Here is a 20,144-nt window from a genome sequence, read left to right as displayed (position 1 = left end):
GAAACAGAGAGTAGGATTAAATGGTCAATTTTCTCAGTGGAAAAGGGTAAACAGTGGAGTGCCTCAGGGGTCTGCACTTGGATCAGTGCTTTCCAATATATTTATAAATGATCTGGAAAGGAATACAACGAGTGAGGTAATCAAATTTGCAAAAGGTACAGAGTTATTCAGAGTAGTTAAATCACAAGCAGATTGTGATAAATTTCAGGAGGACCTTGCAAGACTGGAAGATTGGGCATCCAAATGGTAGAGGAAATTTAATGTGGACAAGAATAAGGTGATGCATATAGGGAAAAATAATCCATGCTGTAGCTACACGATGTTAGGTTCCATATTAAGAGCTAACACCCAGGAAAAAGATGTAGGCGTCATAGTGGATAATACTTTGAAATCGTTGGCTCAGTGTGCTGCAGCAGTCAAAAAAGCAAACAGAATGTAAGGAATTATTAGGAAGGGAATGGTGAATAAAACGGAAAATGTCATAATGCCCTCCACACCTTGAATAATGTGTACATTTCTAGTTGCCGCATCTCAAAAAAGATATAGCTGCAATGGAGAAGATACAGAAAAGGGCAACCAAAATGATAAAGGAGATGGAACAGTTCTCCTAAGAGGAAAGGCTAAAGAAGTTAGGGCTGTTCAGCTTGGAGAAGAGATGGCTGAAGGGGGGGGGGGGGGGGGGGGGGGGGGGAATATGATAGAAGTCTTTAAAATCATGAAAGGTCTAGAACGGGTAAATGTGAATTGGTTATGTATCCTTTCGGATAATAGAAGGACTAGGGGGACTCCATGAAGTTAGCAAGTAGCACATTTAAAACTAATTGGAGAAAATTCTTTTTCACTCAACACACAGTTAAGCTCTGGAATTTGTTGTCAGAGGATGTGGTTAGTGCAGTTAGTGTAGCTGGGTTTAAAAAAGGTTTGGATAAGTTCATGGAGGAGAAGTCCATTAACTGCTATTAATCAAGTTGTCTTAGAGAATAGCCACTGCTATTTCCGGCATCAGTAGTATGGGATCTGCTTAGTGTTTGGGTATTTGCCAGGTACTTGTAGCCTGGATTGGCTACTGTTGGAAACAGGATGCTGGGCTTGATGGACCCTTGATCTGACTCAGTATGGCAATTTCTTATGTTCTTATTTAATAATTCGATCCAAGAGCAGCTGTTTATCTCAAGTTAGGTGGCTGCAGTTTGGTTGGGTGGGACGTTGGCCTGTCTTCTTTGTGTGACAATCATCATCTATGGTGAGTAACCAGTGTCCTATTTTTTAGGGTGTTACTAAAGTTAAACAGGGTTTTCTAGTAAATGGCCATTAAGATGGTGCTACAGGGGCCGGTAGGCCCGGTTTGCCTGCAGCCAGTTGGGCAGTGGGCCCACTGACCGCATGGCAAAGGGCCTTTAACATTGGGCACTGTGAATGGGAGTTCATGGCAGGTGGCTTGTTGGGCTGGTTAGCTTGGGAAGCCAAGGATCGGTGCTAAGCCGATACTACTGGGTGGTGGTGGTGTAGGCTTCCACGTTGGCTCAGGGGGTTAACTTGGATGGATTGCAGCCTTATTTAAGCCAGCTCTGATGTCTGTGTGATTTATGTTGGGGCTGGGCCTGGGGGAAGGAGATAGAGTAAGCGACAACTTGTCCCAACTGATCATATTAGTGGAGGAGGGGGTGCAACTCTCCCCCCCCCCCCCGATGAGTTAAATTGTATTTGGGGTCGGTTGCTCACCTTCCCCCCCATCTGGGCTCGTGATCCTTCCTGTTTGTGGCTTCCTGCTAACTCACCTGTCTGCTCCCGCAGCATTGTTTAAAATTTGTAAATTGCATAGCGATGACTGGTCGCGCAGTGGGGGTGGTCGGGTAGGGGAGTGGCTGAATGGGAAAGCTTAAATTGCATGGTTGCCTTCCTTGATCACTTTCCCCCTCTCACCAGCGTGTGCGGTTGTTTTTCCCTCCCTGTGTTTTGTTGTGCGTTGTCTAGTTGCAATTTTGTACAAATGTTGTCACAGTGATTTTGGGGGTGTTACTAAAGTTAAACAGGGGTTCCTAGTAAATGGCCATTAAGGCTGTGCCACAGGGGCCGGTAGGCCCAGTTTACCTGCAATGGGTTCACACACTGACCGGATGGCAAAGGGCCTCTAACATTGGAGGCTGTGTTGGAGAGGTCTTGGTAGGTGGCTTGATGGGCTGGTTAGCTTGGGAAGCCAGGATTGGTGCTAAACCGATACTGCTGAGAGGGGGGGCGGTGCAGGCAACACGTTGGCTTGGGGGGTTAACTTGGATGGATAACGTTAGCTTTGAGCTGGGGTTAAGTTATTGTGTAAGGTGTTAGGTAAACTGCAGCCTTACTTAAGCCACCCCTAGTGTCTGTGTGATTATGCTGGAATCGGGCAGGGGGGAGGAGACATTGTAAGTGACAACTTGTCCCAACTGATCATGTTAACCAGCCTTTTACTGGAAAAGTGATTTTTTTCTTTTCTACACTAGAGAATGACAAATGCCTTTAAGTAGACACTGCTAGGGGAGAGGGAGGCGACTTCCTTTCCCCAAATAGCTGTCACGGGCCAGGTGAGGTTAAGCTGGGAGGTGTGCGTCCATGCTCCCCCCAGTCCCTCTTTCTTGCCCGCTTCCCCCCTTCTTTCCTCTAAGAAAAACACCACGACAAATAAAGAAAGGCGGGGGGGGCTTGTGCTGTGTGTTGTTGCAGGCACCTTCCTCTCCGTCCTGGATGCCGCTGCAGTGCCGGGAGGACGAGGCGCCCCCCCACACCCTCAGCCTTCCTAAAGTCCTCTGCCTCTGCGTCTCGAGCCTGCAAGGTCTCGTGCTTGCCTTTTTTTTTTTTTTTTTTTTCCTGTGTCTCCAGGGCAGGGTTAGTTTCTTTGGCTCAGTGTCACACACAGATGTGACTCTTTACCCTGCAAACCTACACCGTGACGGGCTCCAAAAAAAAAAAAAAAAAACAACCACCAACCCAACCCTTACAAAATAAAATTCTTGAGCTGCCCTCCAGCCTCCTTCAGACAGACACCGGAGCCGACTGGAAGTGGCGGGGTGAAAGTCTGACAGGGAGAGAGGGAGAGAGAGAAAGCGAGGGACACACAAAAACTTTCGCACCGTACAACTTCCCACCCTCCCGAAAACAAATAATAACATTAATTAACACTCCAGCTTATCCGGCAGCCCTTCCCGTCACTTTCTTCCTCCCCCACCCCCCGAGGTGGGGGTTAGTAATTTATTATTATTTTATTTTTATTTCTCTCCGTTTCTTTCCTGCAGCAGCGCCTCTGCCCGCCTGGAGCCTGCTCAGGAGGAAACGGCGGCGGCCGAGGGAGGAAAAAGGGAGAAGGCGCGAGCGAGAAAAAAACTGCGAAGGGGACCCCACCCCCCAAATATAATCCAAATAAAAATAAATCAGCGCCTTTTCTCTGGCCTGGCTGCTGCCTGACAATTAGTTGTCTTAGCCCGCGAGAAGATCGCAAATTTTCCCACACAAATCCTGATAGTCCCTTGGCAATTTTTCTAAGCTTTATTTATTATTATTATTATTTTTTTTTTTTTTTTTTTGAAGATCGTGGCTGAGAGACCGAGGGGCATAGAAAGAAAATAAGAAGGGGCGGGGGAGGCGCCGGGAAGGAACAGCCTCCTCCTGGCTTGAGAGGCTTCTCCAAGAAATATTGTTTGGGAGGGGGGGGTGGGAGGAAAACGGAGAAAAAAAAAAAGAAAAAAAGAAACTAAAAACTAAACTAAACAGCAGCCGTACAACTTGTTGCTGCCCCCTGCTCGCAGCCGCCGGTGGCGGGGCCACCGATCACCTGAAGAGAGGAGCCGGCCCCGGGGCACTGCTGGCCACAGCGAGACCCGCACCGAAGGGGCTGCACTTGCCGACCAACATGCAGAGATGGTAAGAAAGTGCCTAGCGGCCTCTCCCCCCCCCCCCCCCCCCCCAAGTCTCTGTGTTATTTCTCTCCAGGTTGCATTCTAATTCCTGACTGTTATAAAAAAAACAACTTTGTTTTATCATTAACTCATACGTTATGCCCTCCCCCCCCGCCCCGCGCGCCTTTAAGGAGTCAAAATGCCGCCTGGCGGGGCAGAAGTCCTCCTGCCGCACAGAGCGGCGCCGCCGGAAAGTTTGCTTTTTCAGCGGTGATCGGAAGGTGGCGGGGGGGGCGTCGGGAGAGGGATGTGCACGCCGGGCAGTCTGATCAGAGGAGAAGTGGCCTGCAATATATTTCCGTGTAGTTGTCAGAATGAGTTCCTTTTCTGTTGTTTGAGCGAATTAAATGCAAGTTTAATCCACTTTCTGATAGTTTTTTTTAATGTATTTAAGGGGAGGGGTGGATAGTGAGAGTTCAGCAAATGTCTTCTTTTTTTCCCCCCCTAAAACTTGCCTGGATGTTTTACTAGCTGTGACACATTTTATTGAAGCAACATAAGAATGATCCAAAGATGAAGATCTAAACAAGCGTTGCTGACGGTGTGGATGCCTTCTTTTAAACTTGCCTGAAAACGAACGTGTATTTGCGTGCAGATGGCTGTCCCACACAAATTTATTATGTAGCGCCTTATAGAAAGGATTTTTCAAAGCGCAGTCACCAATTTTGTAACAACAACAACAACAACAACAAAAAAATACTGTGGACTTTTGTAAGAAGATCTTACCGACAGATTTACTTTTTCAACTTGCAAGTGGCAGAAAGCACAGAAAGACAGTGCACACGTGCCATCGGGGAGAGAGTTACCCTCTCCCCCCGCCCAGTTCCAAACATGCACCCCCTGGTGCTTAATGCCGTATCTGAAGGAGGTCACTTCAGGCCAAATAAGGTATTCATTAATAGTAAAATTCACCATCCAGAAGATGCACGCGGAGTCTGTACACTTTCTCGTGTCATTCATTAAGTGCAGTCACTTTTGTGAAAAACTGCCTTTCTGGCCCCTTAATGCGCAGTTTTGAAACCAATCAAGTGCCCTGGAGTCATGCACTCCATTCTGTTTACCTGCAGTTTGCAGTGAATGAACACGGATTTAAAAGCTGACTACTTTGCCTTGATATCCCCTTTCTTTGCCTCTACTGATTAGCAAGCAGAGGCTTAAAGAGACATAGGGGTCAGAGCCCAGTAACTATTTTCCTCTCCACCTTTTCCCTACCTTGACACGGTTTTGTTTTGGGTATCAGAGCCCCACTGCTGGCCTGGAGCAGATGAAACTGTCTGATGTAGCCAGAGAGAAAGAGAAAGAGACAAGCTGCACTGTGTGCTGCCCAGCACTGTGGTTACAACACTGCTGACAGAAATTAAAGTGGTTTTGAAGGCAGTTTGAGATTTATTAAGGCTCCCATTTACCCTAGGAGTCAAACTGTTGTAAAGCTGATGTACAAAAGCCATCATAAAATAATCCAATGTACCACACTGAATAAAGTGGCATTTTATCATTATTATTATTATTATTTTGCCTTGTAGATAGTTCAAAATGTTAGAAGCCATTCTCGAGAGAGTAGTGCAAGGGAAGCATAGCAGCTCTTCATTAAGCTAGTGCACACACCCTGCATGCCAGCAGCTGAGAAGGCTTTGAGGCAAGTGGGTTTTTTACATTTTATTTTATATTTTTACTTTGCGTAATGAATCCCTTCCTTTCGTGCAAGCGATACCATAATTCATTTTAAGCTACTTGTGCATTTTCATGTGGCATCATTGGTGGTTCTTGCACTGGTCGGTTGCCGGCATCAGTTGAGCCCACGTTTTCGTTTCTAAAATGCACTTCCCAATCTGCTGAATCCGTTTAGTGTCTCCTAAAGTTTCCAGTGCACATAACCCTGCTCGAGGTCTCGGGCACCCCATACACCTCTCTTATGGGGGGGTTCATTGCAGTTGTTGTATTTTAACCTTAGAAGCCTTTGTGCAGCTCTCAGCTGTAATGCAAGTGCACATCTGTTTTCAAAAAGCAGAATTCATTCATACCCAACATTTCCCAGTCTTAAGTCTTGCTATAGTGCTCGGGGCACGCTAAATTGTGTTATTACCCACTTACAAGTTGAAAAAATGTAAACTTTGTAAGGCCACAGTATTGAAAGGAGTGGGATTTACATGCCAGCCGTAAGAAGGCCTCCATATATGGGCCCTGCTTCTGCAGTTAATTGCAAGGAAGCAGTTTAATGCCAAAAGAGAGCATTGCTGTACTCGTCAAACATTACCAGGCTTAGGTTTTCAGAAGCAGAGAAACCGGACCACTAGGGTTTGACTGTTGGCAAACAGGAACCTGGGACTCCTTGCAATGACTTTTAAAAACTGGCTGCCCGTGTATTGAGATAGGTGCAATAATGTGACATTTTCCAAGTAAAAAGAGAAAGAAAACAAGAAACCTTGGGAGCAGCGTGCTTTACAGAACATTTCTGTCCTGACCTTGGTTGCTGTCAGAGAGATTGTGCAATGGCTGCAGCCGGGGAATGCAGATCTTGCATTCCTGGAGCGTGGTTTGATGACTGTTATTTGCCCAGCTCCAGGATGGGTGCAGATCTCCCATTTTCATCTTGCTGTGCCAACGAAGTCATAGCTGCCTGGGTTAGACCAGACAGGCAACAGAGGGCTTTCATGTTGCAGCTGCAGTCCTGGGCTGACTTGTCAGCAGCGGGATGTGATTCACTTGGGCCTAGAAGATTGGAAGAGAGGTGGGTCAGGCGGTTCAATAAAGGCCCCCCCAGTACAGGTAGCGTGTGGCCTCCCCGGAGCGCTTGAATTAACGAAGAACAGGTCTGTACTCTGACCTGCTGCCATCCCCGCAGTTTTTCTCATTTGATCTTCCCCAGCAAATTGATCTCGGTTTTTTTTTTTTTTTATGTTTTTGTTTTTACTTTCCACATTAGTCCTTTTGGGACAGAAATTAGCAGATCAACTCAAGTTGGAGAATACAGTTGTTCAGGGAAAAAAAAAAACCAACCCAAGAAATTGGGCACTAACTCTAAAAAGAAGGTTGGCAGGGGAAACAGCTTTTCTTTTTGTGGTGGTGACTGAGAGGTGATTGTTTTGTTTTTTCTTATTTGAAGAGAGCCCATGATAGATTTGGGGGGGGGGGGGCAGGGGACATGCAACTCACTTTTTATTCTTATTTTTTGCTTGCAGGGTGTTTTGGAAATCCTTGCACGTCTGTATTAAAAAAAAAAAAAAGCACTTCATAGATATATTTTTGTAACTGGCACAGCTTATAACAAAGCTTTTGCCTCCATGCTCCTGAGACGAGTTGACTTTGTTAGAAGTGATTTTGTTGATCCTCAAAGAGACTTTTCCCCCAAAGCATGTCAAATTTTGTCTGCATGCTCAGGCTGTGTTATTACGCTAGGCAACTGCAATTCTGAAGTATCCAATACCAAAGAAAAGATTAAACAATAAAAATGGCCAGTGTATTAATATTAGGGGAGCTTAAAAATGCAATCTGCTTGAAGCTCATTGGCAGAATCAAAATGCAAGGTTGTACTTGAGGTACTGTGCGCTTCTGAGTGAGCGTGTGTACAAACAGCTAAAAAAAACCTTTTCCACCTAGTGTGGATTTAATTGTCTTACTCCATTCAAGCTTCATTTGAACCCTTAACACCTCCCACGTTCCTTTCCCCCCCACATAATGTTCAGACTTCAGTGTACACAATCAGTGAAAGCACTTTTATTTTTAATGAATGAAATACAAACAGGGGGAGAGCTCTTTTTTTTTTTTTTTAAATCAGCTGCAAAACCAGTAAAGTGATCCTGAACTCAGCTCGCTCTCTCTCTCTCTCTCTCTACCTTGCAATTGATGCCCTTCAGTATAATCCACACGGCCTTGTTAGATGCAGCTTGGAAAACTGAAGTGAATGAAAACAGGAGCATGGTTTATGAACAGGAAATACTTTCTCTTCTGCTCTCTCGCTCTCTTATTGCTTTTCAAAAAAATGTCACAGGATCATTGGTGAAAGGCCTCTCTGCGGAGCTAGAGAACTTGCATCAGATCAGTCCAGGCTCTGCTAAAGCATGAAGCTTGTTTCGAAAGCAGCAAGCTCGAGGACAGGAAAAGCTGGCAAGTCTCACGCAGCTGAGTTTTGAGTTGTCTGTGTTATGTTTTTAGCCAGTGCGTTTTAGCATTCTTTAACCACAGTCATCGGCTTGCCAGCACGTCTTCTTTCAACTGTCTTGTCTAGCGTCCCTTAGCTGTGATGGCTGGCATTTTTACGTTGGCCTTTTAAAAGTCAAGCTCCAAGGCCTCAGGGTGGCAGTGCATTTTGAAATCTGGAATAACTGCAAACCCGAGCGCCATGCCCTCCTCCAGTCCCCCCTTCCTACCGCACAAACACTAATCCTTGTTGATTTCTCCACCTTTACAAAATAAACCAAATCTTTTAATTAGCCATGTCATTAGGCCATAAAAAGGACAAGGCTCTGATTCTGACTAACATAAAACCATCTCAAAACTGAGCTGACAGCGGTGCCATTCAGTGCGCCAGATGCAGTTTAAAATTTAGTTAAGCATGTTTCCAATTTTAAACCAAGGGGGTAATTTTCAAAAGGATTTCCGTGCTTAAAACGGTTTTACACATGTAAATGCACTTTACTCTCGTAAGTGGACTTTTGAAAATTGCTACAATATGTGCTACTTTTACGCGCACAACTCCTTTTGAAAATTACCCCTTCAGTGTAATTGCTGTGATAGTCCACTTTGAATGCATGGAAATAAAGGTCAACATACAAAAAAAACCAACAAAAAACAAGGCGCTACCTTTTCATTGCAGTAATGTAATACATTTCTTGACTAGCGTTGTGGTGTTAGGCTCCCTTCCTCAGGTCCAAAGAGAATGACTTAGAACTTGAATGTCAAGATGACTTTTCTGAAGTAACATGTAGCCATTTCATTTTTGGATTGGACTGAGGATTTAGTTCCTCGCTTTTCCACACCTTCGCCGAAAGTGAGCTATATAATTCAGGTCAGGCCTGTGCTCTTGTCAATGCCTGAATAGCTGGAGACCCTGATTTCCCCCCCACTCCCCCACACACACAACACCTCTGTTCCAAAAACAGGAATTTGGGCCAACTCAGAGGCTACCTCCGTCTTCGCAGAGACTGAACACCTGCACGTAATTGTTTGCCCCTCTGAATTTGGCAGCAGAGAGGCCTTCATTGTGTTTTCACAGTCTGAACCTGCATCTGTTTTTCTAATGAAGAATCTTCATTGTCACGTTGCTCCAGCTTTCCCTTCGTGCAGGCCAGGCATTAGGAGCAAGGCCGTCCAACCCAACAGTAACTGCATCCATTTTTCCAGCACCTGAAATTGCAAAGTGCCTTCTTAGGTTCCTGGTGGAGCGAAAAGTATCAAGAGAGCTGCAAATGGCTGTTTACTGTTTCTGCTTTTCTGCCTCTTTCTTATTCTCTGTTCTCCTTTAGCAAACGGCTTGGTCTGAATTAATGTGCAATGGGAATCATAGACAGGTCCTTTGTTTTGGGGGTTTCCCTTTGTTATATCTGTATCTGTGGATAATATCACTTGAAAACGAAAGGGTGCAATTCAGTGAGAGAAGCTGACAATTTGTCTTTGTTATAATTATTTTGCACAGTAGTTCTTATTGTGTTGTCGGCTAATAAGGGCTTTTATTTGTTGCTTATTAGAAGCCTCAGCTAGTGCCTTCAAGGGGTCAGCTGTAATCTAATTTAGATGGTCAAGAAAGCCTCTCTTCTCCGCCGATGTTCCTTGGTATAGCTGCAGTACCAAGCTAGAAATCCAAAGGGGCTATGTCACACTGCAGTCCACAAAGAAAATTGAAAAACCATTTGCAACTGCTGTAATGCAGCCTGTCCCACCCCTGCCGTTTTATTTTCTTTTGTGCAGTTGGTCTGTTATGTTTCTAAGCAGAAAAAAAAAATCTCCCATCTATAGAACAAGAGGTTTTCAGGTGTCTTCTGTACATCTCTCTCTCTCTCTCTCTCTCCGTCTCACTTTTAATCACAAACTTGTTGCCCCTTTACGCTTTTACTCCCTCTCTGGTTTTATTTATGTTACGTTATTTATTTATTTGATTTATGTTCCGCTTTTGATTTATCCACTTGTTAAAAAGAAATAAATAAAAAGACCCCCCCCCCCTTTTCATTCCTCCCTCCGCCTGCTTTCTCTAGAAGACATTTTCTGTTTTGCAGAAAACCTGACTGAATGTGAAGACAGCCATCAGGATTCAGATCTTAAGCAGGGAGGGGAAAGGACCAGGCCTCTGCCTTTCGGGGAAATTCTGAAGCCATGCTCAGCCCATGCGCGTGAGAAACCAACGGGCAACCCTCACTGCTGAACATTTTGCTAAACTGGGCCGATCCTACTGCTTCTTTACGCGTCACAAAAGTCCACTGCACTTTTTAACATTTCTGTCAGGTCTTCTCTTTTTTTTTTTTTGTGCGCCACGAGATGGTCAAAGAGAGGCCCTGCACATACTGTGTCTTGCTCCAGAAAGGGGTAGCCACCTTAGTCTGAGTAGGAAAAACAACTTGGAGGCTAGAGGCACCTTATAAACTATCAGATAATAAGCTTTCGAGGGCAAGAGAGTCCACTGCCAGAGTCGTCCCACGCTTGGTCCTCGAAAGCTCGTGCTTCCACGAGTCTGCTAGCCGATGAGGTGCCACCAGCCTCTGCGTCCTGCATCTTGTTGGTGAGAGGCTGCCCGGTGTGTGAGGCAGTAGCTGCTCATTTGGGTTCTAAGCCCTGCATGTTGCATTTTCAGCCCCTAATTTCTTGACATTTAATTCTGTCCATCCTGTAGGTGCCTCGCATTCGTCGCCTTTGCTGCGCAGGTGCTGCCATCAGCCGTGCGGCTTGCGCCCATCTGCTGCTACCTCTTTCCCTGTGCTGGACTGGGGTCCAGTGACAGAGCGCATAAAATCTTCCCTCCCTTTCTTATCGTGACCTTACATTTTGTCATCGTGCACGGTGCTGAAATTCCTTTTCAGTGTCCTTTATTTTTTCTTCTTCTTCTTCTTTCCTTTTGAAGCCAGAAAACGTATCCAGACACAAAAGCCTCAGTGTACAGCAAGCTGTTTTAAATATTGCGGCTCGGCTGTGCGCTGGCCCTTTCTCCGCTTGAGAGCCAAGGGTTTCCGCTCCCTGTCTGTGGATTGCCAACCCCTCCCCCCCCCCATTCCTTTATTGTAACTCTTGTCAGCTATGCCTATTCATTTAACCTTTCATTAGCGTTTCTGCGCAGCTTCACTGTCTGGGCATGCCAGGAGAAACCCAAAGGGCTAATGTCACATTTATTAGATTTCTCCGTTACATCCCCGGCAACCGTCAAAGGAGTGCAAGTCGACACTATTGTGTCGTGCTTATTGCTGTCCTGGGGACCACCTCCTCTCTGTGTGTCCAGGACATGTGCCACATGGTGGTAAATGCATTTTAGGCAATACATGCGCAACATGCGGTGGGGGAGGGGCGGGGATAGGCCGAGGCTGGCAGGGATGACCTCTGTAGGAGTTTATTGCAGAGTCAAGCAGCTTGCAGGAATTTAGCTGGAGGGGCCAGGGAGATAGGACTGCCACTGAGTATAGAGAAGGCCGGCCTTGGAGGGGGTTGTCCATTAGTTTTCTTACAAGTTTGGTCCGAGGGGGAAAAACAACTTATTGCATTTTTTTTTTTTTTTTGCCTCCTCCCCTCGGCATAGGCGAAACGGAATTAACGGGAAGCTCTTTTCTCTCTTGGAAAGAAAAGTATTGTCAGGCGTGTGAATGAAACCTGTCGGTTTCATGGCTGTTATCCATTCGGGACTGTACCTTATTTTCAGTTTAAACCAATTTTCACCCTAATTTTAGGACGATTAAAGAGCAGCTCCAGAGCCGTGTAGGCAGTGTTTCAAGGCCTCCCACCACTGCTTGAAGCCAGTGTGGGCCAAAGCAACGTAACTGCATTGCAAATCCCGTTTTCTGCTCCCCCCCCCCCCCCCCCCCGAGCGAAGGCACTCGCTCTCCAGTACCTCAAATGCAGCGTTTCAGGTTCCTTCCTCCCACTCCCCCCCCCCCCCCCCCCAATGAACCAGCCTGCTGTCTGGTGCTGCTGAATTTCAAGTCCCACCTCCCTCCCCCAAGCAGCCTTAGTGCCTGCTGTCCGGTGCCCCCGATGTGGTGTTTGAAGCTGGTCCCCCTTCATCGGAGCCACTTCCCAGCTGGCTCCCTGGGCCCCACACAGAAACAGGGCTGGAGAGCGCGGGAACCACAGCAAGCAAGCTGCCCAAGGAGAAAGGGAGGAGGAGGAGGAATCTGGAGCCACCAGTGGAGCGGTGGGGGGAGTGGGGGGGGGGGGGGTAGAGGGAGATTGCTGGTGGGGACGGGGAGGGAGGAGGGACATACTAGGCTGGGGATGGAGGTAGAGAGGATGCTGCTTCTGGATGGGTATCTGTGGGTGGGTGTTATATCTTATGAGCATGTAGATGGCTCTGTGAGGTCTGTGCAAAGGGGTGTGCGATGGAAGCTGAACTAGGAGCGGACATATAGTACTGGAATGTAATTTTCGTTGTCATACATGGCAGTGATATCCTGACGCTGCTCCAAATACATTTTTTTTGGGGTGGGTTGTTTTGTTTTTTTTTAGTTTGGTGCGTAATTGCTTTGAAGAAGGCAAATTGTGACCGGTTACAAACAGACACGGATGCTAGTGGTGAAAGTGCAAACCTTACACCCTTCGGCAGCTCCTTGTCCTCTGCTGATGTCAGGAGTTTCTTCCAGGTGTGCAGAGCTATTGCACCCCCCCCCCCAAAAAAAAAAAAGTTTTTCACCACTCAACATTCTTCCAGATGCTAGAAGAGTTTTCATTTTGCTCTTGACTTACGTTGTGAAAAAACTTGACAGGGAAAGAGAGAGAAAAGTGTCTGCGGGCCGCTGGAGTAACTTTTTTTTTTTCAAAAGGGAAGCGCATTTGAGATGAAGGAGTCGAAACACACTGAAACAAGTCTGCTTTTTCTCCCCCCTACACAGCACTGTCACGTTTATTAAATGGAGAAGAACGGAGAAGTGATGGGTGGCATTTTCTTTGTTCGGGAGTAGATGGAGGGGAAAAAAAAAAAGTCAGGTAGAGAAAAGCTAAAATGCAAATGAGGAAGAGTATCTAGCGTTATACCTCCTCCCTCACATCAATCCCAACTGGGTATTAACCTTGATTTCTCTCTAAAACGTACAGGCACAGAATGGAAAAGGGGTGAGTAATGGAAATAGCAAATATCTTTTCATACAGCGCAAAAGGATTTAATGAAGCTGAAGAGCCCAATTTGCTTTCCTTCTTGTCCTTTGATTTATCTTGTGCCGTTAACCCCTTCCTTCTCCCCTAGAAAGGGAGGTATTCAGTTCTTGCAAGGCAACTGAACGGCAAAAGCGGCTTGCAGGGCCCTCCTTGAGTTTCATCGTGGAGTTAAAGGAAATATTTGTGTCCCATGGAGCTCTGAAATGGCCCCCCCCCCTATGATACATGTGAATACAGGCCTGTATTTATTGCTGTCTAAGTAATTACTTTTTGTATTTTGTTTGATAGACTGTTATTGCCTGAACTACCCCGACTATCCGGCAACTTGCCAGTTTCAATAGACAAAAGTTTCATTCTTCCACCTGACGTAAACACAAGCATTACCCTGCCAGTTCTGACTAAATGTGGCTGCAGAAGCCCGTGCCGCGGATGTTTGCATTTGCACAGGTCCGTAGATGTGCTCGGACACTGGCGCTTCACGGACGCAAGACGGTTGAGAGCCCGTGCAGTTGTCGTGTGATGTCACCACCACCCCTGGGTTTGCGCAGTGCTCCCAAGACAGATGTTTTCTGGCACTGCCCGTCTGAAACGCTTGTCAGCATCGTACCAGATCGACTGAGGGAGGGATAATGTTCTCCGCTATTGTAATAATAATGACGACGACCTAGGGCTTTTGCAGAACTCTTGAGCTGCGTAAATATTTGGCCTATGGCAGGTTTTCTAGATTAAAAAAAAAAAAATTGAAAGAAAAAGAAAATGTAATTGGAATATTTGGCTCTGCACTAGAGAGGTTTACTATGCCCAAAAAAGGTGGAAGGGTATGGGTGGAGGGTGGGGAGGACTTCCTACTGACCAGATTAGAAAACATTTGTAAGATTTTGATATTATTGGAAAATAGATTGGAAACGCGCTGTAGCATCTTGCAGAGTTTTAGGATAGAAATATTTGTATTCTAAAGTGAATCTTATTCTTTGGGTTTTGTGTTGTGATAGCTATTGGTATTCGGTTCTCTGTTTCCTGACTGATGTATGCACTAATCCTCAATCATATTTAATGAAATTTGAAATATAATAGCGCTCCAAAAATTATGACAAGATCCTTGTTTTGTTTTTTTTTTATAACTCTTTATTTTAGCATTTTAAGTATAAAATACAAACAATTACTATTCTAAATACAGAACAACAATATATACCAATCCCACCCCCTCCCCAACTATAACATGCCCAAAACCTAAGGACTTCCAACCCTAATGACTACTCTAATTGAATTTTTGTACTTTCATAATGATAATTTTAATATGCTCTTAATAATAATAATGGTTTTTGTAATTTGAAGATTTTATTGTATTTTCCTGATGTGCAATTTATTGTTAATTCTTAAATTTAAAATTTATTTTTGGAATATTATATATTTTCTATTTTAACTTTAATGTTTGCAATCCGATTGATGCACTATTTTGTTAACCATTATGATGGCATTGTCAAAAGACGGTATAAAAAAAATCTAATAAATAAAATAAGAGAGCACAGTACAATAGCAAAAAGAGAGCCTAAGCAGAAAAACAGAAAGCAGAGTTGCTTACCTGTAACATGTGTTCTCACAGGACAGCAGGATGTTAGTTCTCACATATGGGTGACATCATCAGGATGGAGCCCAATCATGGAACACTTTTGTCAAAGTTTCTAGAACTTTGGCTGGCACCTACTGGGCATGCCCAGCATAGCACCAACCCTGCATCCAGCAGGGGTCCCCCTTCAGTCTCATCTTATAGTAAAAAGTACATGCGAAAATAAAATAAGAAAACGTAAACTAACCCAACACTGCGGGGTGGCGGGCAGGTTTTGTGAGGACTAACATCCTGCTGTCCTGTGAGAACACCTGTTACAGGTAAGCAACTCTGCTTTCTCACAGGACAAGCAGGATGCTAGTCCACACATATGGGAGAGTACCGAGTTGAGGATGCCTGAGCAATGCACCAAATGTACCCAAAGACATGCAACAGGCACAAGAACTGGGGTTGAATTTGGTAGAGGGCATCCTGAAACCCTAACGGGTTGGTGGAAGAATGTTGGTAACTCAGTTCGCAAATACGTTGCTTAGCACAGACTGACCGAAGATGGAATCTTGTATGCCAGCCTTGTCTAAACAATGATGGGCTGCGAAGGTGTGGAGAGAGCTCCAGGTAGTAGCCTTACAGATGTCAGCAAGCGGCACTAAGCATAGGTGCGCTACTGATGTTGCCATGGCCCTGATAGAGTGTGTTTTAACACGGTCTTGAAGCGGAATGCCTGCCTGCTGGTAGCAGAAGGAAATACAGTCCGCTAACCAGGAGGAGAGAGTCTGCTTACCCACAGGTTTACCCAATTTGATGGAATAGAAGGAAACAAACAATTGAATGGATTTCCTGTGGGCAGCTGTATGGTCTAGATAGAATGCTATCGCATGTTTACAGTCAAGGGTATGCAGAGCCCGTTCTCCTGGATTTGAATGGGGCCTGGGAAAGAAGGTGGGCAGTATAATGGATTGATTGATATGAAACTCTGATACTACCATAGGCAGAACTTTAGGGTGAGTGCGGAGTACTACCCTATCATGCACAAGTTTAGTGTAAGGCGGATAGGTGACTAAGGCCTGTAACTCACTAACTGCAAACGGATGTGATCGTCAAAAGAAAAAATCACTTTCCAGGTGAGATAGCAAAGATCACAGGATTGGAGAGGCTCAAACGGCGGTTTCATGAGCCACCCCAAAACCATGTTGAGGTCCCAGGAAGGGGCCGGAGGGCGCAGTGGAGGTTTAAGGTGGAGCAAGCCCTTCAAAAAGCGTGTTACAAGGGGTTGTACTGAAATAGGTACATCCCCAACACCTTTATGGAAGGCAGATACCGCACTGACATGTACCCTGATAGAAGAAGTTTTGAGGCCTGACTCTGACAGGTGCCAGAATAGTCCAGAAACTTCGGTGTGGAACAAGTGAAGGGATCGATGGACATGGATGTACACCATACCCCAAACTTGTTCCATTTGTAACGATAAGACTGCCTTGTGGAAGGCTTTCGTGAAGCTACTAGGACACGGGAAACCGGCTCTGAAAGATTAAGAGGTTGAAGTATTAACCTTTCAACATCCAGGCAGTCAGGGAGAGGGCCTGGAGGTTGGGGTGACGAAGGCAGCCGTTGTTCTGAGTGATCAGAAGCGGGTCCTTCCCCAGAGGAATGTGCAAGTGTACCGATAGGTCGTGGAGAATTGGAAACCAGACCTGTCGTGGCCAGTGAGGGGCTATCAGAATCATTAGCCCCTTGTCCCTTCGCAACTTCACGAGAGTCTTTGAAATGAGTGGAAGTGGAGGGTATGCATAAAGAAGACCGCTGGCCCACAAGAGGGAGAAAACGTCTCTTGGTTGTGGGGGTTGGCTGTGAGTGAGAGAGCAGAAGTTCCCTACTTTGCGATTGTGAATTGACGCAAAGAGGTCTATGTGAGGGTAACCCCAACGTTGGAATATTGAGTCCACTACAGTTGGGTTGAGGGACCTCTCATGTGGTTGAAAAGTGCGACTCAGCTTGTCTGCCAACACATTGTCCACTCCCGGCAAGTAGGTGGCCCTGAGATACATCGAGTGAGAAAGGGCTTCCGCCCATATCTGTGCAGCTTCCTGACACAGAAGGTAGGAGCCCGTCCCCCCTTGCTTGTTGATGTACCACATGGCCACCTGGTTGTCTGTTTGAATCAGGATGACCTGGTTGGAAAGGTGATCCTGAAAAGCCCTGAGAGCATATCTGATTGCACGAAGCTCCAGGAAATTTATTTGGTGTTTGGCTTCCTCTGGAGACCAAATGCCCTGAGTTTGCAGGTTTCCAACATGTGCACCCCAGCCGAGGCTGGAAGCATCTGTTATCAAGGTTATTTGAGGTTCTGGAACCTGAAATGGAAGGCCTTGTATCAGATTGAATTGGTCTGCTCACCAGGCCAGCGATAAGCAGAGCTGTTTGGCAATATGGACAATGGTGGACATTGGCTGAGAAGACTGAATCCACTGCGATTTTAGAGTCCACTGCATTACTCTCATGGCAAGGTGAGCCATGGGAGTGACAAGCACAGAGGAGGCCATATGACCCAGTAAGAGCAGAAAATGACATGCATTTGAATGTTGTCGAGACTGTAGTCGATGGGCCAGAGAAGTGAGAGTGAGAGCTCGATCCCGAGGTAGGAAGGCTTTCACTTTTGTAGTGTCCAAGTCGGCCCCTATGAACGACTTGAGATAGGGGTAGACGTGGACACTTTGACTCCTGAGAAAAGCAGTTACCACTACGAGGCACTTGGTGAAGTCTCGTGGGGCAGATGCTAGGCCGAATGGTAACACTCGATGTTGGAAGTGTTTTGGACGTACTAGGAACCACAGGAATCTGCGATGTGATGGAGTAATTGAAATGTGTGTGTAGACATCCTGGAGGTCTTGAGAGCAGAGCCAGTCTTCCCTTTGGAGAAGAGGAAGAAGAGAACCCAAGGTCACCATCTTGAACTTTTCTCTTTGTAGGTATTTGTTTAAGGTGCGAAGATCCAGTATTGGGCGAACACCACCTGACTTTTTTGGTATCAGGAAATACCAGGAATAGAACCCATGCCCCTGTTGGGAGAGGGGCACTGGCTGTATTGCTCGGGACCGGAGGAGGAGGGAGACCTCCTGCTCCAGGAGTGATGAGTGGTCGGATGTTCCCCACGTCAGACGAGGTAGGGAATCCGATGGAACAGAGAGAAAGTTGAGGTGGTAACCTTGAGTTACTACAGCGAGTACCCACTGATCTGTGGTGACTATGTGCCAAGGTTTGGAGAAGTGGCACAACCAGCCTCTGACGGGAATAGCCAGAATTGGAGGCTGGGTACTGCTCTCTAGGAAGGAGTCAAAAGCCAGACGCTGGACCTGGCTGGGGGGCTGGCTGTGACTTCTGTATTCGAGATTGCCTGGATTGGCCTTTTTGGTAAGGCTTAGAAGGCTGACCCCTGGACGCCGGGGGATAGTATCTCCTTTGCCGGCAGACTTTTCTCTTGGAGCCTCTCCTAAAAGATCTTTTGGAAGAGGAAGAGAGATCAGAAGACAGTAAGGAGAGCTGGTGCAGAGTCTCTTGGTGGTCCTTGAGCTGCGCCACTGCTTCTTGAATCTTTTCTCCAAAAAGATTATCCCCAGCACAGAGCAAGTCAGCTAACCTGTCCTGTACGTCTGGTCTGAGGTCTGAAGACTTTAGCCAGGCCCATCTCCTTGCACTGATTCCTGCCGCCAAAACTCTGGAGGCGGTGTCGAAGATGTCATATGCAGACCGTACTTCATGTCTGCCAGCATCTAGGCCTTTTTGTGTTAAGGCATGAAGCTGGTCCTGGAATTGCAGAGGTAAGACTTCAGGAAATTCCTGAATCTTCGTGAACAGGGCCCTGTTGTATTGGGTCATGTACAATTGGTAGGAAGCAATGCGAGAGATCAGCATTGAGCCATGGAATACACATCTTCCAAGAATTTTTGTTCCTTTCCTAGAGGAATGGAAGAATAAGGTTTGGAGCGTCGTGCCCTCTTCTGTGCTGACTCCACAACCACTGGAAGCCAGGGGCTGACTGAACTAGGTAGGTGGCATCTGCTTTACGGTTGACAGTTGCCACAGAGCCAGGGTGCTCCCAATTTCTCTTTAAAAGGTCCAGAAGGATTTCATGAATAGGGATAGACATGATTTCCTTTGGAGCATTGAGAAATTGGAGAAGCTCCAGCATCTGATACCTAGAGTCCTCTTCAGTCTGAAGCTGGAATGGAACCATTTCAGACATTTCCTTTACAAAGCTGATAAAGGACAAGTCCTCTGGAGGAGAACGCTTCCTTTCATCAGGAGGAGAGGGCTGTGAAGGCAGATCATCAGTACCCTGGGACGAACCATCGGTCCAGAGATCGTAAGGCTCATTCCCAGCTCCCATATGTTCATCAGAAGGGAGTAACGGTGTTATCCCAGAAGGCCCGAGCCTAGGCATCGATGGCCTCAGAGGCGGAATCGAAGGCATCGATGGAGGCACCGATGGAATCAGCGACATTGATGGTTGTGTCGGTGGCAGCACTCCGGAGAGCGGAATGGAGATCGGTATTTCCTCTTCCAATGACAAAGGTATCGGTGATGAAGGAATCAGGGCCATCGGTTCCCTCGGATCCACGGTGGAAGGGCACCGATTAACGCATCCATTCTTGCCAATAGCGGTGCAAACGCCATGGATATTGGATTAGTGGCCGGCTTGGGAACCGGCACCAGGATTGATGGAGGCTTGAACCCCTGGAGTGCTTTACCGATGGCCTCTTGGATCATCCGATCCAATTCCTCACGGAAACCTGGGGCATGGATACCCGGTTCTGGAGTAGGAGGCAGCACTGGTGTAGCCGGAGGGTCCACCGGTGAAAATGGAGTCGCGGTTCCTGGCACCTGTCCAGGTGGAGAACGCCTCGGTGACCCAGAAACAGAAGAGGATGGGGCCTTTTCTGTACAGGACTTCTTTGTCAGTGGCTCAGACAACGTCGATGCCGAGGGCTTGCCTGTATCAGTGGCCTGAGCTTTCCAATGGCGGTGTTGATGTTTTTCTCGATCTTCTCCTCGGTCTTTTTCCTGAGGAGGAACATAGAGGGTCGACACCCGCGGAGTCGTTGAAGCCGGTCGAGCAGCAGTGGGATCCTGGTGCTGGCGCGAAGTCGACGGTACTGGTTCGGATGACGTCGAAGCTATCGATGGAGTCGGGGTTTTTGACCAAAAGAGAAGTTCCATCTTCTCCAGCCTAGCCTTGCGACCCTTTGGTGTCATTTGGGCACATTTGGTGCAAGTAAGGACATCATGGCTAGACCCCAAACACATTACATAGACCGTGTGAGGGTCAGTGATGGACATTGTTCGAGTGCAGTCAGGGCACCGACGGAAAC

The 20,144-nt window shown here is 46.6% G+C and overlaps 1 protein-coding gene across 3 annotated transcripts in view; it reads left to right on the top strand.

Moving 5' to 3' along the window:
* The first annotated feature begins 2,995 nt into the window (after positions 1-2,995).
* The window catches only part of BNC2 (basonuclin 2), a 1,148,851-nt gene continuing 1,131,702 nt past the window's right edge, over positions 2,996-20,144 (top strand). For all 3 annotated transcript variants that reach the window (XM_029608627.1, XM_029608611.1, XM_029608635.1), the window contains exon 1: positions 2,996-3,894. In XM_029608627.1, coding sequence (XP_029464487.1) covers positions 3,892-3,894 — 3 coding nt within the window. In that variant the 5' untranslated portion in view covers positions 2,996-3,891. The remainder of the gene's footprint in view (positions 3,895-20,144) is intronic.

The sequence above is a fragment of the Rhinatrema bivittatum genome, chromosome 1, assembly GCF_901001135.1.
Source record: "Rhinatrema bivittatum chromosome 1, aRhiBiv1.1, whole genome shotgun sequence".
In the NCBI taxonomy this organism is placed as follows: Eukaryota; Metazoa; Chordata; class Amphibia; order Gymnophiona; family Rhinatrematidae; genus Rhinatrema; species Rhinatrema bivittatum.
This window is presented reverse-complemented; position numbering and strand designations above follow the sequence as displayed.